The sequence below is a fragment of the Sander lucioperca genome, chromosome 23 (assembly GCF_008315115.2).
Source record: "Sander lucioperca isolate FBNREF2018 chromosome 23, SLUC_FBN_1.2, whole genome shotgun sequence".
NCBI lineage: Eukaryota > Metazoa > Chordata > Actinopteri > Perciformes > Percidae > Sander > Sander lucioperca.
The window spans coordinates 13,715,779-13,732,134 of NC_050195.1; the positions used below are offsets into that span (position 1 = coordinate 13,715,779).

Here is a 16,356-nt window from a genome sequence, read left to right on the forward strand (position 1 = left end):
TTCCTCCCAATCACGCCTCTCCATGTGTCTCCATCATTTCCCACGTGCGCGTTGAAGTCCTCCAGCAGAACTATGGAGTCCCCCACTGGAGCCCCATACAGGACTCCATTCAAGGTCTCCAAGAAGGCCGAATACTCCGAGCTCTTGTTTGGTGCATACGCACAAACAACAGTCAGAGTTTTCCCCCCCACAACCCGCAGGCGTAGGGAGGCGACCCTCTCGTCCACCGGGGTAAACTCCAACGTAGCGGCGCTCAGCCGGGGGCTTGTGAGTATCCCCACACCCGCCCGGCGCCTCACATCCTGGGCAACTCCGGAGAAGAAAAGAGTCCAACCCCTATCCAGGAGTATGGTTCCAGAACCGAGGCTGTGCGTAGAGGTAAGCCCCACCAGATCCAACTGGTAGCGCTCCACCTCCCGCACAAGTTCCGGCTCCTTCCCCCACAGAGAGGTGACGTTCCAAGTCCCCAGAGCCAGCGTCTGCTGCCCGGGTCTGGTCCGTCGAGGCCCCTGACCTTCACTGCCACCCATGTGGCAGCGCACCCGACCCCAGCGGTTCCTCCCACAGGTGGTGGGCCCATGGGTTGGAGAGAGAGGTGCCACGTAGCTTTTTCGGGCTGTGCCCGGCCGGGCTCTGTGGCAAACCCGGCCACCAGGCGCTCGCTGACGGGCCCTCCATCTGGGCCTGGCTCCAGACGGGGGCCCCGGGCTTCCTCCGGGCAGGGTCACTCCATCTCTACCTCGTTTTTTCATAGGGTTTTTGAACCATTCTTTGTCTGGCCCCTCCCCTGAGACCACTTTGCCTTGGGAGACCCTACCAGGAGCACAAAGCTCCAGACAACACAGCCCTCAGGTTCATAGGGACACACAAACCTCTCCACCACGATAAGGTTATGGTTCCAGGAGAGACAACAACAAATGGTTCAATAATATGAAATCAATCATTGCATTAATCAATTGTCAAATTCAGCTAAGACCAGGGATGGAAAATATATCTTAACTATTGAATTATTGAATAGCAAACCAAAATAAATGTAGTCATCAAAATACATATAATCTCTAGCTCATATAAATTCAGAACAGTTACAGCATTCTATGACATTCATCCACAAACCAATCTTTCAGTCAGCACACACAAGGAAAGATTGTGGACTAATGTATTTAAAAACATTTGTTATTGATGTAAATATATGAATGAGATTCAAGTTTTTGGTACATATTGTCTAGCCTTAAAATAAATACATGATCTCACTTCCTGACATTTAAATACAATATTAATTGTAATACTAATTAATGTTAATTTGCTGTCTGCAACACACACTGCTCTTTTTTATGAATGTCTCATTGTGTAGCCTTAAGAGAAAGAGGTGCACACACACAAACACACAAAGATTGTTCAAATAATGACCTTTCAACATTCCGTCTTCAGTGATAATATTCAACATGTGACCAAGAGGGTCGATATATAGACTTCACCTGACTCAACCTAGGTGTGTGGATCAAACCAGGTCCAACTCATTACTTATGTCAACATATCATGTACACATTTAATTATTCACATTAACATCTAGTGAGTTGGGTTACTCATGTGTACCACTGTTTGTTTATGTCTTGTAATTTATCATTAACTTGTTTATAGAAGAGGGACAGGTCCTCTCTTATCTGAACAGGTTTATGACTATAGTACCATATGTTTTCAGATCTTAATAAGACGTAGCCTACCATATTAGTTATATTTACTAGGATCTTTCTTTCAGGGGGTTAAGCATTTGATTGCCCCCCAGTGATAGATGTGGAATTAATATCTCTGTTTCCTGTTGTAAATCATTTGATGTGTAGATATTGATGCAAGTGATGGGCTCAGCCTGGGATTCACATCTGAGTCTAGATATGAACCTTCTTGATCATGTTGAATATTATCTGATGAAGACATAATACCGAAACCTTGTTTGTTGGTTTGTTTGTCTGTCAACAGTATTATGGAACTACTAGCCAGATTTTCATTAAACTTGGTGGAAGGGTAAAAATTCACACTGCAGTGACATTGTAAAATAGGCCATGGCTTTCTTCGGACATGGCCCTCTCAGAGAGCTGTTCTGGTTTGTCTTAATAAATCGTAGAAGTTAGGTACTTTATGAACTCGTTGTGTTGTCTTCACCAATTAAACCCTGCAACTACATCCAATTGTTCTGTTGCAATAACTCAATTTACCAATAGGAATCTGTTCAAATCCCCCTGATTATCATGGTATTCTCATAACACACATAAATAATTCATATCATCAGACAGAGCCACCACAAAGAGGACCACAGAATGAAATTACAATGAAAAATGATTTCATTGTACAGCACACAGAGGGCCTCCTGCTTTAGACTCTGACCAGCATCAGTTTACCAAGCTGGCCAGAACCAAGAGTAGCATTGTTGAGCTTTGTCTGTACCTGGACATGGCTGTTTGTAACACAGCTGGGTCTCCTCTCTGTTCCTCTCAGCCTCAATCTCAGTGGGACACGCTGCATCTCCTTCCTCCTCACACACACACACCCGCCGCCGTGACACAGAACCTGCGCCACAGCTCTGGGAACATGGTGACCAAGGCGACCAGGGGCAAAGGTCATCTGTAGGCAAGAGATTCAATATGATCAGGTCAAATGTGAACTGTATTTACCAACTTCATGATCCTGTTTTGCTGACATCCTCCTTCCAAGATTATATATACAGTTTAGTGGCGGCTGCTGGTCTTTCAAAGAGGGGAAGCTCATTTTCGGCCTACATCATAAAAATTGTCCATTTATTTATAATATTATAATATATAATAATATTATATTATATAATAATAATATAATAATTATTATAATCATAATTTATTTTATCCGTGAGATGGTTTCATCAAGAAGCATGGCCAGCAGTACATTTTCTTTGTCACAGCACTTCCAGTCAGCCAGCTAACTTTGTCATACCAGGAGAGCTGAAAAGACCTGTTACTTTGCCCTATCTTTTGCACTCTTTGCAATCTTAAGTGTTGATCTAAGACTGCTGTTTAATTCTAAGTTTCTCCTCGTAAGGAAGACTTTCAAATGGCTTTGCCAAAACCAGGTCGACAATATTAGCATTGTCTGCCATCATGTGCAGTTTGCTAGCTGGCTAGTTCACCCCTACAACACTAGCCTAGCCTACTGTATGAATGAGTGAACAAATGATCTAACAAAACAATATTAAACTCAAAGGAGGAAATGTGGGAATTAGGTTAAACTGAAACAAGGAATGTGGTGTATACTTGTATGAAATATATGATGAAAATTGGCTAGCAATTTCGGCAAGCAAATACCAAGAAATAGGTTGCAGCAGTTCATCTTTCAACTACACTTGCAAAATCCGCGATGGGACTGAGCTGTGAACTCGAACAGCTTCGGCGATTTTTTATAGTACAAAGTCGCTGTCAATCAAAAGGAGATGCAGTCTTTCAACAGACCCTCCAATCATCACGCAGAAGCCCGGAGTCCAGGCCAGCCCACTGCTCCATTGAACCCCAGAGACGCCGAGCGTCCGTGGGCGGGACATAATCGCAGCATTTATCCAATGACCGTCTAGTTTCGAAGCACTGAAAAAAACTGCTCAAAGCAGCCCCATTGAAGTCAATGGACGCCAGGCTTCAACAGGGAAATGCACTGAGACGCTATGGGAATGTATGAGAAGGAAATTGAGTCAGCTGATTCTGAATGAACTCGTCTTCGAGATTAACGTATTCTAACTCATTTTTAGTCAATAAAATGTTAACACAATAGTACATATTTGACCACATTTTAGGGGAAGCCGAGCTTCCCTCGCAGTCTTAAAGAAATCGCCTCTGATACAGTTCATACAGTATGTATCAATGTACTATAAATGGAAATTATGCATGTCTGTTTTTTGGTAATAAACAGAACCTTTAGATGGCTATGAATGAATACAAGTATGACTAAATATAATTAAATTAAATTATAACTATAATTGTGGCATTTCTAAACAAACCTAGACATGGAGGAGTGTGACAGTCCTGTGTTTCTCTGTCCGGCCCGCTGCAGTGAGTCCCGTTGTTACGTGGAGGAGGGTTGATGCAGGCGCGGGTTCGAACCTGTGCGCCCTGACCACAGGTCACTGAGCAGTCAGACCACACTGACCATGGGGTCCAACCACCATCCACTGGAGACAACACACAGGAATTGGTGATTCACTTATCTTACAAGGCATCTTAACAACATGCCAGTCAACGTTTTTACAACCGGACAAACATAAATACATATTACACAATGTAAGATTTTCCCTGTATTGTGATCCCTGTCACAGGTCAAATGGAATTGGTATATACTCTTTCATCAAAAATAAGCTAGCAATGTAAGCTGGGTACTTTGTTTGCATCAGTGTCCATGTTATTCTACCACACTGAAGCCTACTTCATTCACTCTTTGTCTTTAAAATTGTTGCAGTGACCCACCTCTGCAGTCAATGTCTTGGCAGATATTTCCCTCTGGGGTGCATGTGCTAGGAGGAAAAACAAATTAGAGAGTGTTTGAAAATGCAAACCCTTTGAATTGCCATTTCCATTTTCACTGCAAACCATCAACAAAATATTTTTTTCAAAATATTAGTTTGTGGGCATCCATCTCACCATTGTTTACACTCGCCCTGCAGCCAGGTGTCTCCCACTCTGAGCTCCTGGTTGTCATGGAGACAGAGAGGTGGGCAGGGTCCTGGGTTGCAGTTTTTATGCTGGACTTCTTCAAAATGGCAATTTGCTCCTTCAGTCTCTGGAATCAGAGACCTGACACAACAGTGGCATAAAACGGTGAGTTTGTGTTTCTGGTTTACTTTGAGTGAATATTTGTAATTACAAAGAAATTATAAAAATACAAAATTTCCCTGAGAGGGTGGGAATTATCGTTTTCAATTAAAGAACAAAAATGTACAAATAAAGATGTGATAATACTGTTAGTATAAACAGGTATTTGTGTTTCTTCCCTTTTCTTTACCTGTATCTGGTTCTCTGGCCCTGCCCACAGGACACGCTGCACAACGCCCAACTGGACCAGGAGCTCCAAACGCATGTGGCCTGGCAGCTGTTATTGGTGCAGAGGAGCTGTCCATCTGAGCAGCTGCAGTTGTTACAGTCCACCTGATGCCAGCTGCCCGCTGCCCAAATCTGCCCCAGTGAGTCCACACAGTCACACTGCCACAGCTGAACACACACTCCATCCTGCTGCAACTGGCCTGGACACGCATGCAAAAATATGTACTATGTTAATAAACAGACAGGGGTTTTGTTAGGGCCCAGTCTTACATTACTGCAGCTGATACATTCCACTAAAAACTCCACATGTACTTTAAATAGGGTTCCTCATCCACAAAAATACATATTTTGTCACCTAGCTGTATTAAGCTGCATGCAGACTGTTTTGGTTTTTTGATATCTGTCAAAGAAGTTTGCCTCCAAAACTAAACAGTTGAGGTTAGAAAAAAAAAAAATCAACCAGGGTAGAAAGACTGAGCACACACACACACACACACACACACACACACACACACACACACACACACACAGCCTAAGTACCTTTAGGACAGCGACATCCAGGTTGACATTCGGTGGTGTTGCCATGACACTCTATGCCCTGCTGGAGGTCTGAGCACCGCTGTGGACACTGGTTGGCACACGGCACAAACTCCTGGCCTGGGGGGCACCCTTTCTCATCTGACAATACACAAAGAGGTCATGAATTTTCCCATGATACTGCAGGCATTTCTTTTGCGTCGTGCGTGCCTCACCAAGGATGCTAATCACAGGCTTACCTAGAAAAATGGCCTTATGCTGAATAAATGATTCAGCATATGAAATGAATAATTTGTCTTTGCACAGGATGACCTCTCCTTGGGGTCATATAGCAATCTAAACTCTAAACTGAACAAGCCTGCGTCTGTGTCAGTGTGTGTGTGTGTGTGTGTGTGTGTGTGTGTGTGTGTGTGTGTGAGAACATGTAGGTCTGTCTCACCGCAGGGTTTGGTGTTGCAGGGTTTGACCTGGTTCTTCTCTCCTTCACACTTCTTCCCTCCGTTCTTGGGGGGAGGGCTGGAGCAGGAGCGAGTGCGTATGGAGCGCCCGCCTCCACAGCCTTTATCACAACGAGACCAGGGACTCCAGCGAGACCAACCTCCATCCACTACACACAAACAAATATGAACATAAGCACAAAATATGACACCAGTGTTTTTGCATGTTTATATACCATGTACTAGTAATCACAAAGACTTTACAATAAATGATCATTCCAGTAAATCACAACTTGATTCTTATTTTTTTGGCCAGAATTTCTATTGGTTAGAATGTACTCACCAAAGTAACTGACTGCAGCAATCGACTTGATGAATACAATGGTATATTTTTACGGATTGGAATGATGACCGAAAAAAAAGGACCTGGGTTGTGACAAAAAGGAATTCTTTTTCATCTTTTAATACATTTTTTAAGCAAATACGTTTTTATAAAAGGTGTGTATCCAAACTTTTAGGTAAGATAAGCCCAGACCCACAGCGGTCCAGAAGGGGCCACAAGGCTCCAGGTTCATCATGTGGCAGGTTGTAGTCATTTTATTAATTGAACATTAATTCACTAAAGCACAATATAAACTGAATTAATGTGAAGGAAAGACCGGCATTATTACCAAATATTAAAGGCTAATCCTTTAGGGCCCTGAGTTAAAAACTAGTTTTAAGGCCTTTGTTATTTATCATGTGTGCATGGGGCATGGTGTGGTTAATGTTATGACAAACTGATTAGCAATTACCAACTAACACAAAAACAATGCAGTGTATGGGAGGAATTTGAGGGTGAGGGGTCATTAGGGGCCCACAGCAACAACAAAAAAATCTCTTTGCAAAGTCTTTGCATAGTCACTCTAGGCATGGCCCGGTATACGATTCTGACAGTATAATAACCTTTAGCAAAAATATCACATTTCACAGTATTGCAATTACAGCTTTAAAATGTATTATTTTTTTAAATGTCTGGGTAAAAAAAAAAAAGTTTAATTAATTTTGTGCCAATGCAGTTGTAGGTGCAGACTGATTTCAAATGTACATTACTACAGAACAATATTGCAAATCTGATGACAATTATCACTGAAACAGTAAAGCTTGAAAATCAGTCAAAGACCATCAAAGACAATGTAACGTTTTCTGAAAGGGATGAATTAAAGATTGCAGATCGACTCTACGTGCTGATCAGTTGGCTGACCTCTGCAGGGCCTGATGTTACAGAAGCGATGCTCCAGGTTTCCTCCCAAGATGTCTTCACACCACGAGCCGTTGGTCCGGGGGCGGAGGAAGGCTCGGATCCTCTGCTGCTGACCCACTCCGCAGGACCGTGAACAGGAGCGCCACTCCCCCCACTCTGTCCACGAACAGTTCCTCCCCACACAGTCTGCCCCCACACACCCATCGTCTCCATCTGGGAACATATTACAAAAGATTTAAGACTGCTTGACAGAGTCATTGAATATAGTATTGTGATGCTTTGGTTTAATTGCTGGTATCTCATCTCCTTTACAATTTCAACCTTGTTGTTACAGTTTAATATACTTACAGATTTGTTCACGGTATTTACAAGAATATCACAATATGTATTCGTTAAATTGAAAACGGTACACAGAGCTCCTTTGAAACACAGTCACAACAAATGAGCAGTTTATTAAGTTTAAGTATATGTTTCAGTTTAGGCCAGAAACACGTATGAATCATAAGAATTGTACTACTGTTTACCCCCTCCCTGGAATAAAAACTTCAAACAGTAAACACTTCAGCTGCCTACTTTGTGGTTAGATTTGATTATGTACAAATATAACTTACACAATATTCTCAAACAAGATTGTGAAATAATACAGCTTTCCTATACTAATCTCTTCTGACGTCTGCATTGATCTATGAGTAAAACAATTAAGTCCTTTCAAGAATCTGTTCTGTCGTCTCTGAGATAAGCATGGTGAAAAAGTACAAACCAAGCCACAACAAAAACAGTCCCAAACAGCCAACCAACAGATGTTATAAAACTCTTTGTGTAGAGATTTTACTGAGGGAAAGCTGCTCTCACACACAGGCTCCTAGTATCTAAATAATTCATCCTCTGTTGTCTAATATAAGCCATTAGCATGGCAGTTTTCATCTTATCACAAATGTTGCCGTCTTTTTATAATAATGTTAATGAGCAGCAGCTTGCTTAATGCTCACACAGCCACTTCATTCACAACCAGGAACGACTATGCTCTACTATGAGCTACTGAAATATTGGTAATTGAGTTATTTTCTCAGAATATAACAGGATGAAAATGTAAGCAAGCAGATGGTTTGCGAAATGTATGTTTGACTGGTACAAGGAAAGACTTGGCAGCAGTCCTGGGCAGGGCCTGAAATTAACACCCGACCATGCGTTAAATGCGGGTGAATTTTGCCATTGGCGGGTAAAACTGTCAATCTACCTGCCACCTTGGCAGCCAATGAGAATTGAGTGATTCAGACTTGATTTTTTTGCCATTGTTGTTCTTTACATTTCAACCAAGTCGGCATTTGCTTGGATTTGAGCTAAAAATGTGGTAGCGCATTACTGGGGTGAAGAGGCCGGCTGAAACAAGCAACCAACAAAAAGATGAGGATGATTCAAAGAAAAGTAAAAGAAGACAGTGGACAGTCGCGACAACGGCAAGGTTCGTGAGGTGCTGATTTATGACGGCAGTACAGAACAAATGTACTGCTGTGACGGTCGTGTGTATGGCTCAGAGAAAGAGGTGGAGGAAGAGGAGTGTGTCTGCTCCTTTTTTATGGACTCAGAGGAGCAGTCGGTATATGATAACTGTCTCTGACAGGGGAAATCATTAAATAAAAAGATAAAAAAAAATATGTTTGATAAGAGTCATTAAATATATTGATTTCGTTAATAACTTGACAGCACTTAAATGTGTATTCTTAACAAGTTCAAGAACGATGCTTGTGCATTTCCTGTATTTCACCTTTATGAGGCTGGTAAAAAGCCTGTGTGGCTAGTGGATTTTAAAATCCACCTGCTACAGTGGCTGGTGGCCAAAAAAGTTAACTTCAGTCCCTGGTCCTGGGGCCAATCCCAATGTCCACACTCACTGACTTTGAGGTGTGCTCCAGGTAAGTCAGCGAGGGCCACTGGCAAATCCTCAAGTGCTTGAAGGCTCATCTTACAGACTTCTTAAGTCCTTTATGCACACTTTACTTTAGTCTGCATCTCTGCAGACTTTCTCTGAAGGAATTACCCACAAGTCATAGCATTGTGACGTTAAAAAATGGGGTTACCAGGGGATGCCCGGAAGCGTTAAAAAACAAAAAAGGCAAACAAGGACTGGCACATGGCTGTTCAGCCTAGCATATTATTTGTCTAAAGAAACACTACCACACCGACCAACATGCAAAAATATGTGTAATCAACCACCCGAACCTGACTCGCATACCTTACGCATTATAGTAGCAGAATTGTCAGGACTGAGGACTGAGACAAGGACAGAGACGAACTGAGCGCCGCGGCGCTGGTGATTTTAACGGTGTTGGTGTGTTTGAGAGGAGATACAGAGAGAGAGGACGAGAAGGTGATGCAAATAAAGAGACATTTTGGTAAAGTCCTTATTTTTAAAAGTACATTTTAGTCTCGTCGGTTTTCCTCGATATTGCATGTTGATATGGTTACAGTTAGTGTTTAATGACGTTGGTACCGTCTCATTATCATTATCTGGTGTAAGTCATGGAAAAACGGTTGTTGACTAACATATTTCATTATAGTTTTAACATATTTCATTATAGTTTTCGTACACAATATTAACACCAAGCACCACTAGGTGATGTCAGTTAAGTCTGTGAGGGTTCAGGGCCTTGGGGGGGACTTTGGCATTGGGTCATAGACTCGGACAGCAGCAGAGAGCGGTAATTGGAGTTGTGGTACCTGAACACTGGGGCAGGTTACAGGCCTTCTCTTGGTGAGAGCTTCCAGAGCAGGGAGGTCTGATACACTGTCGATAACGGGACTTCATGGCCGGGCTGAGAGCATCAGTGCAAGTCTTAGTGCAGGGACTCCATAATGACCATGGAGAGAAGCCAGCATCCTCATCTAAAGAAGATGGAGGAGGAATTAGGATGAAACAGAGAGAAGTCTTTAAATGATTGTTTTTGTCTTATGAGGGAAAAGATGGTATAAATGGATAAAGATGGATAAAATAAACATAACAAATCTCAATACCATTTACCATACAGACAAAACAATTGCCATTAGGGGCGAAGGAAGCAAAAAAAAGCAAAACAAAAAAGAAAAAAAGTAATTTAGTAAAAAATACTGTAACAACGGAGTAGACCTAGCTGGTATTAAACTTTGTATTTACCTGGTAAAACTGGTTCTTCTGTAGGACCAACAATCACTGCCAACAACAAGCAAAAATTCAAAATCAGTACAAGTTCCACCATTACTATTGTGCACAAACAAGCAGCTGGCAGTATATACTGTCTCTGTTATTCATAATGGCTGTGAATGAAGGATACAGAATAGCCCTTTATAATTAAATTAGATTTATGATTTCATTTAATAGATAGTCTCACGTACCATCTCCCTCACCTGTGATTGCTGGTCATTGTTAGCCTGGAAATCCAGACCCAAATCCGAAAGATTAAGGGTCTGGCACTGAATAATGAAAATGGCCCAATTCGCATGCATTTGAAAATCTCACTGCACGCAATTGGATAAGACTACGACCAATCACAACAATACACAGTGTGACGTATCCAGAGCCCCATATGCTTAGCTACCAGCGGAGCTAACTGGTAGATTAAACTGTCGTCATCTGTTTAGCTCGCCTCTGGCCCACCTATATCAAACACACCGAAGTGATTGGTGCAGCTCAGCTACAAGGGCATAGTTAATGAGCATCTTTACTGAATGCCAGAGTGACTCGCTGAGCAAATTCAAATTGTGCTCTCGCGAGAACTCTGGATTTCCAGGGTAGGTCATTGTAACAAATTGTCAATCTTCGATCATCCCTAAAACCTACATACCTTACACCCATGTACACCCATGTATACCTTACATACAGTACCTATTCTACCTAAACTAGCCTCTGTACCTGGGCAGTCAGGGGCCTGGCAGTAGGTGGTTTCCTGGCGTGGCCCCTGGCAGTCTCTTCCTCCATGGGCCGGTGCAGGCTGTGTGCAGCTCTTGTAGCGACTCTTCAGTCCAAGACCTCCACAGGACAGCGAGCAGGGGCTCCAGGGGCCCCAGGGTGACAGACCACCATCAACTGGGCAATGCTCCAAGGAACAGTTCCACCTGCCATGTTCACAGGTGCTACAGAACAGAGGGGAGGAACAGTGAGGTGTGGTGCCTAATAGTATGTGCTTTTAATTTCATATACAACCGGGGAGCTTCGTTTTGATCTTCAACTGAAATACCTTATTTACTCCTTTTTTAGACAATGTAGGAACCAACAGATACCCTCTAATTGTCCAGCAGTAAATGGCAGTGTGTGTAGTGGGGAGAGTGGGACTGTATGAAATATAGCATAGCCGCAAATATTCTGAGTTTCTGCTCACCAGGTGCTGCAGTCGTGGACCAGTGTGTCTCCCGATTGAAGTTCCACTCCCTCAGAGATGTTATGGAGGAGCAGAGATAAGACTGGTGAGACAGAAACACTCTGCAGAGAGGCCAGAAACTCTTTGTCCACCAGGCACGGACACTCCTGAAACACAGAATCACATTAAATGGAGAAAAACAAATATTCACAATATGAAAAACAAATATTACAAATATTAATATACAAATATTAAATAACAATTTCAATGGTACATTAATTTAATCACTGTAAGTCTGTTTGGAAACTTGCAGTGAGTACCTTTGGACTTAAATTCAGTAATGCTCACTTTACATTGCTTGGAAATGTATTAACTATCAACTTGTTGTCATTTCAATCATAAGTGTAAGTGTTGTTCAGATGCATAATATCAGTGTATCAGAATGCTAAAGTTGCCAAGATGACAGGGAACCCACCTGCAGGCAGACACTGTGGTGTTGGTAGGTGTGCAGGGGGCAGTGGCAGCCTTCCTCGCAGCCATCGGAGTAACAGCCCTCCCTGCCGCTGACCTGAGCGCAGCTGAATGGACAGCCTTCACCTCGTTCACACTCCCTGTACAACCTGCCAGGTGGGCAGCCCACTTCTGCACAATAATATAATGTCACCATTGAGACACAGATAAAAGATGCTCAGAAACAGTTTGAAAATGAGAACTTTTCTACCAGGTTACCGTGGATCTTACAATTAATCTAACTTTGATAGACAGATATTCTACAGGGAACCAGGACTCACCGAGGCAGACTTGGGTGTTGCAGGTCTTGCTCTGGCGGCTGGGGCCGCTGCAAGGTAGAGAGCTGCAGAGGCGCGAGCGGCTCTGTTGTCCTCCACCACAGCTGACCGAACACATAGACCACCGAGACCAGGGGATCCACGGGCCCACAGAGTCTGGAAGCAAAAACACACAGAAATGTGACATATTGGCATAAATAAACATAGTAAAGCACCTTCAATTTATTTCCAAAGATTGTATATCTATTTAGAAATACTCTTTATCATATTAACCATACTGTTATTAGTATTTTCAATATAGAAATGATAAGATTCTCTATTAATGCTAACATGTTCTCCATAATTTTAAAAGTCCCCCTCTAGACATGTTTTGAAATCACATCTGCTCTTTCTCCATTGGGAAATTCTGGATCTAGCCAGGCCCCCCAAGCTGAATGACCGGCGAAAGAGTAATGTGCGGAAGCACTTCGAAGGGGCCGCAAAGTCGGGGAGCGATCTGCAGCAAAATCGGCAACTAGCACATGTATTAGAATTGTAAGGGTAGTTAGCATTTTTTCATGTTGTTAGTTTATTATTGCCATTGGCTAACACAGCTATGATGACTGTACTGACAATGCTGCTCTGCGATAAAGGTTTCAGGTTTCTTTTACGGCTTTTGCTAATTTGACAGCGATTGGCTTTTGAATGTGTGACGTTCTAAATCTAGCTTGCCCGGGGTATGTTTGAATCTCAGATTTTAGTGACGTGCACAGACATCTCCCCCCTTCAGTAGAGAAATTAAAACATTTTAGGCATAAACATATAAATACAATCTACAGTTTCATTATTCATGTGTCACTGTATGGTTGGATATCTCATTTTGCAATACAGTAAATCATATGACATGAACATACAGTAGGCAAGGACTTGTTCAAATATCCAAGAGAATGAAAGCATGTTTCAAAGGGTAATGTAAGAAATTAACTCCTCTTTTAGATTTCAGTAAAGCTGAGAGAAGTTGTGTCTGCGTCTAACAGCTCAAGTTCTAAGTTAGCTTGGCCAGACAGGACTACCTGTACACAGGTGTATGTTGCAATCTTTCTGCTGTTCAGCGACTCCAAGGCAGCCTCTCCCACTGCTCTGAGGGGACGGGTTATCACACTGGCGTTTCCTGAGCTTGACTCCTCCTCCACAAGAGAGCGAGCACTCGGTCCAGGCCCCCCATTGGCTCCAGCCACCATCAACATAACAACCAGGGACTGACTGACACCGCAGAACCCCAGCCTTGCATGTACTGAGATGACGAAGTGAGAAGGATGACAAAACACAAAAAAGGAAAATAAAGACATTTATTTTCATGGCATTTTTGTTTTTGTACATTGAAGTGACTATATGTAAGTTTTACACGTTTCTGAAACTGTGTAATGTTCCATCTGATGATCATAAATGACCTGTAACAGCAAACGAGACTAACAGTGAAAAGAACGCTGGTTTTATGTAGTCTTTATTAATGTCTCTGCCAAGGTCTGATTTTTCCTGCGAAGTCAGAGAATGATTTACGGCAGGTAGACGGAGCTACAGTAACACATTCTGAAGGGTCACAGATTTCTTTGTAACACCAGAATAGCCTGTGTTAGTGTATCCAGCCAGGTAAAAGGTAGCAGGAGATTTCTTTACATAGGCCTAATTATATTTTTATATTTTAGAAGTTATCTGCTGTAGTTATGACTGATACTGGGGCAGGACCATCACAGGAAAGAAGGAAATTAAACAAAGAACAACTAAAAGCTAAAAGGGAAAGTGAAAGACGACGGGGGAAACCCCGAGTCACACTCGGTCGGGCTTTCAGCAGATGGAGAACATTACGGGATTATAAATGATTCAAATATGTTCCAGAATTAGCCCTCAGATATGTAATATGTCTATTTCAAATTAATAAAATAACTTTAGTCTGCATGATGTGGATGTACGTCAGTAGCCGACATTAAATGAGTGTTGAGTGTTATTCCTTTTAGTCCGTGTTTGTGTTCCCTACTATTTTCTTTTCCCTTGTCTCCCTGTACTTGTGTAAAGTGTCGGTGTGTTTCATGAAATGCGCTATATTAATCTAAGTTATTATTAGGTTGGTTGCTACAACAATCTCTTAATGCTTTGGCTGGTGACCCAGTGACAGTGATACCTGGTCTAGCTCACGATTCATCCAAAGTAGACTAAGTTACCGTAGCAACACTGGAAATACAACAATGCTTCTGTTACATATTCTATTATTGTAAATGATTAATTTTCTGTCTGAGCAAAATATTCATCGTGACTATATGACCTCCTGGTAACGCTAACTCAGTAATATACAGTGGCTAATACAGCACCGTAAAGAAAAGATCTTTATGACAGCAGGTGTGGTAAACACTAGCGCTTTAGTCCAAAGCGGCTGCTAGAATCAACACAAACTGAAAGTTACATGAAGCCACATTAAATTGAATTACATTCTATATAATATACAGTACATTCATTTTATTACAAGAATCTAAATGTTGTAGAGATATTCAGCTGTGCTGTACCAGTTTTTGCAGTCACTGATGATGATGTCTCCTGGATTTGCAAACTGCCAATCAGATCCACCGGGCCATGCCCATGATGCATTACTGGAATCTAGCCCGCTGAATGTCATCACTATATCAGAGACAAAAACATATCGATTAGATAATCTCTGCTAAGTTTAACACAGTTTACCAATACAATGTAAACACTTTTTATATTACAGATTGTGGATCTAACCATCAGCAGAGCTGTTATGATATTTGCAGCGACACTCCTTCCTGGCCACACACACTCCATCCTGCAGAACCCTGTCACCCGGACAACCACAGGTCTGTCTGCACCCAGGGGAGTCCAAGCACTCCGTGTCACCATGGAGATCTGAACAGGTGCGAGGACAGGGCTTCCCACAAGGCCATTCTTCTTGGCCTCCACCACAGTCTGCAGAATGCAGGAGGAGGTAGAGTTTAAAGAGAATTAACACAAGAGTGGAGTGATGGGTTTTATGGTTAAGTATGCTTTCACACAGTTTGTGACAATATAAAAGCAAACATGACATTAGCCAGACTAGATGGAAAAGATTTTGTATGTCAGTCTGATAAAATGAGTAGCTAGTGTTCTTGTGTGTGCAGTCCTGTTAGTGCATCGCAGCAGTGCAGGAGTCTGTCACCTTGCTGCTTGTCAGTAACTTTGTTCTCATTCTGTGGGAGTTGGTAATGCACAGGACCATGGGAGGACAGGGAGAGTTCATTCATCTTTCCTTTCAGGCAGCCATTTCATATTAACAGGCCTTTTGACTTAATTTTTTCATTAAATTCAAGGAAAACCGGCTTTTTTTCTCCCAGGCTTCAACACCAGGGATAGATATAGAAATGCTAATGGATGTTGCCTTGTGTTTTGTAAGGACTCTCTTAATTTCTTTCCCTATCTTCATCAGAGCTCAAATTTCTCTCTTCATTCCTCATTTTCATCCAGTAACCTCCCTTTGAAGTGGTGCATGCGTTTTTCAACATAAATACACAATTAATATACAATCCTTTACTATGTTGACCTGAGCAAATAGTGATGTTGTCATGGCAACCGCGGCTCTGCCGGCTTTCTCCGAGACAGGGCAGCCCCCCGAACCTAGCGGGAGGACTGTTACACTCTCTGGTGCGAGTGGTCGACCCGGCGCACCCATCACACTCTGACCACACTGACCAGGGACTCCACGAACCATGGACTAGAGGGACAGGAAGGAGAAGAAACAAAGAGAGCAATGAAGAAAGAGACACAAACACATTATGTGTGATAGCGGTTAGTTAAATTTGACTGCCTGTGGGAAAGGACATCAAAAGATGATAAAAAGAAAGAGACATATATATATATATATACAAATAATATAAGCAGGAAAGGATAAAAGGGAGGAGATATGAAGAATGAATCAAGACAAAAATAGGAGTGAAAGATATTAAAATGCCA

General features: G+C 42.3%; 1 protein-coding gene across 1 annotated transcript in view; it reads right to left on the bottom strand.

Annotated features, from left to right (window-relative positions):
* Positions 1-16,356, bottom strand: part of LOC116048944 (SCO-spondin-like) — a 147,883-nt gene that overhangs the window by 70,072 nt on the left and 61,455 nt on the right. Inside the window, exons 81-98 of the mRNA XM_035998115.1 lie at positions 15,947-16,117; positions 15,136-15,336; positions 14,919-15,030; positions 13,434-13,654; positions 12,385-12,537; positions 12,069-12,235; positions 11,615-11,760; positions 11,149-11,369; positions 10,414-10,449; positions 9,981-10,145; positions 7,263-7,475; positions 6,022-6,189; positions 5,586-5,723; positions 5,008-5,245; positions 4,647-4,799; positions 4,473-4,519; positions 4,010-4,180; positions 2,440-2,616 (exon numbers count right to left, since the gene is read on the bottom strand). Of these exons, the coding sequence (XP_035854008.1) occupies positions 2,440-2,616; positions 4,010-4,180; positions 4,473-4,519; positions 4,647-4,799; positions 5,008-5,245; positions 5,586-5,723; positions 6,022-6,189; positions 7,263-7,475; positions 9,981-10,145; positions 10,414-10,449; positions 11,149-11,369; positions 11,615-11,760; positions 12,069-12,235; positions 12,385-12,537; positions 13,434-13,654; positions 14,919-15,030; positions 15,136-15,336; positions 15,947-16,117 (2,898 nt within the window). The remainder of the gene's footprint in view (positions 1-2,439; positions 2,617-4,009; positions 4,181-4,472; positions 4,520-4,646; positions 4,800-5,007; positions 5,246-5,585; positions 5,724-6,021; positions 6,190-7,262; positions 7,476-9,980; positions 10,146-10,413; positions 10,450-11,148; positions 11,370-11,614; positions 11,761-12,068; positions 12,236-12,384; positions 12,538-13,433; positions 13,655-14,918; positions 15,031-15,135; positions 15,337-15,946; positions 16,118-16,356) is intronic.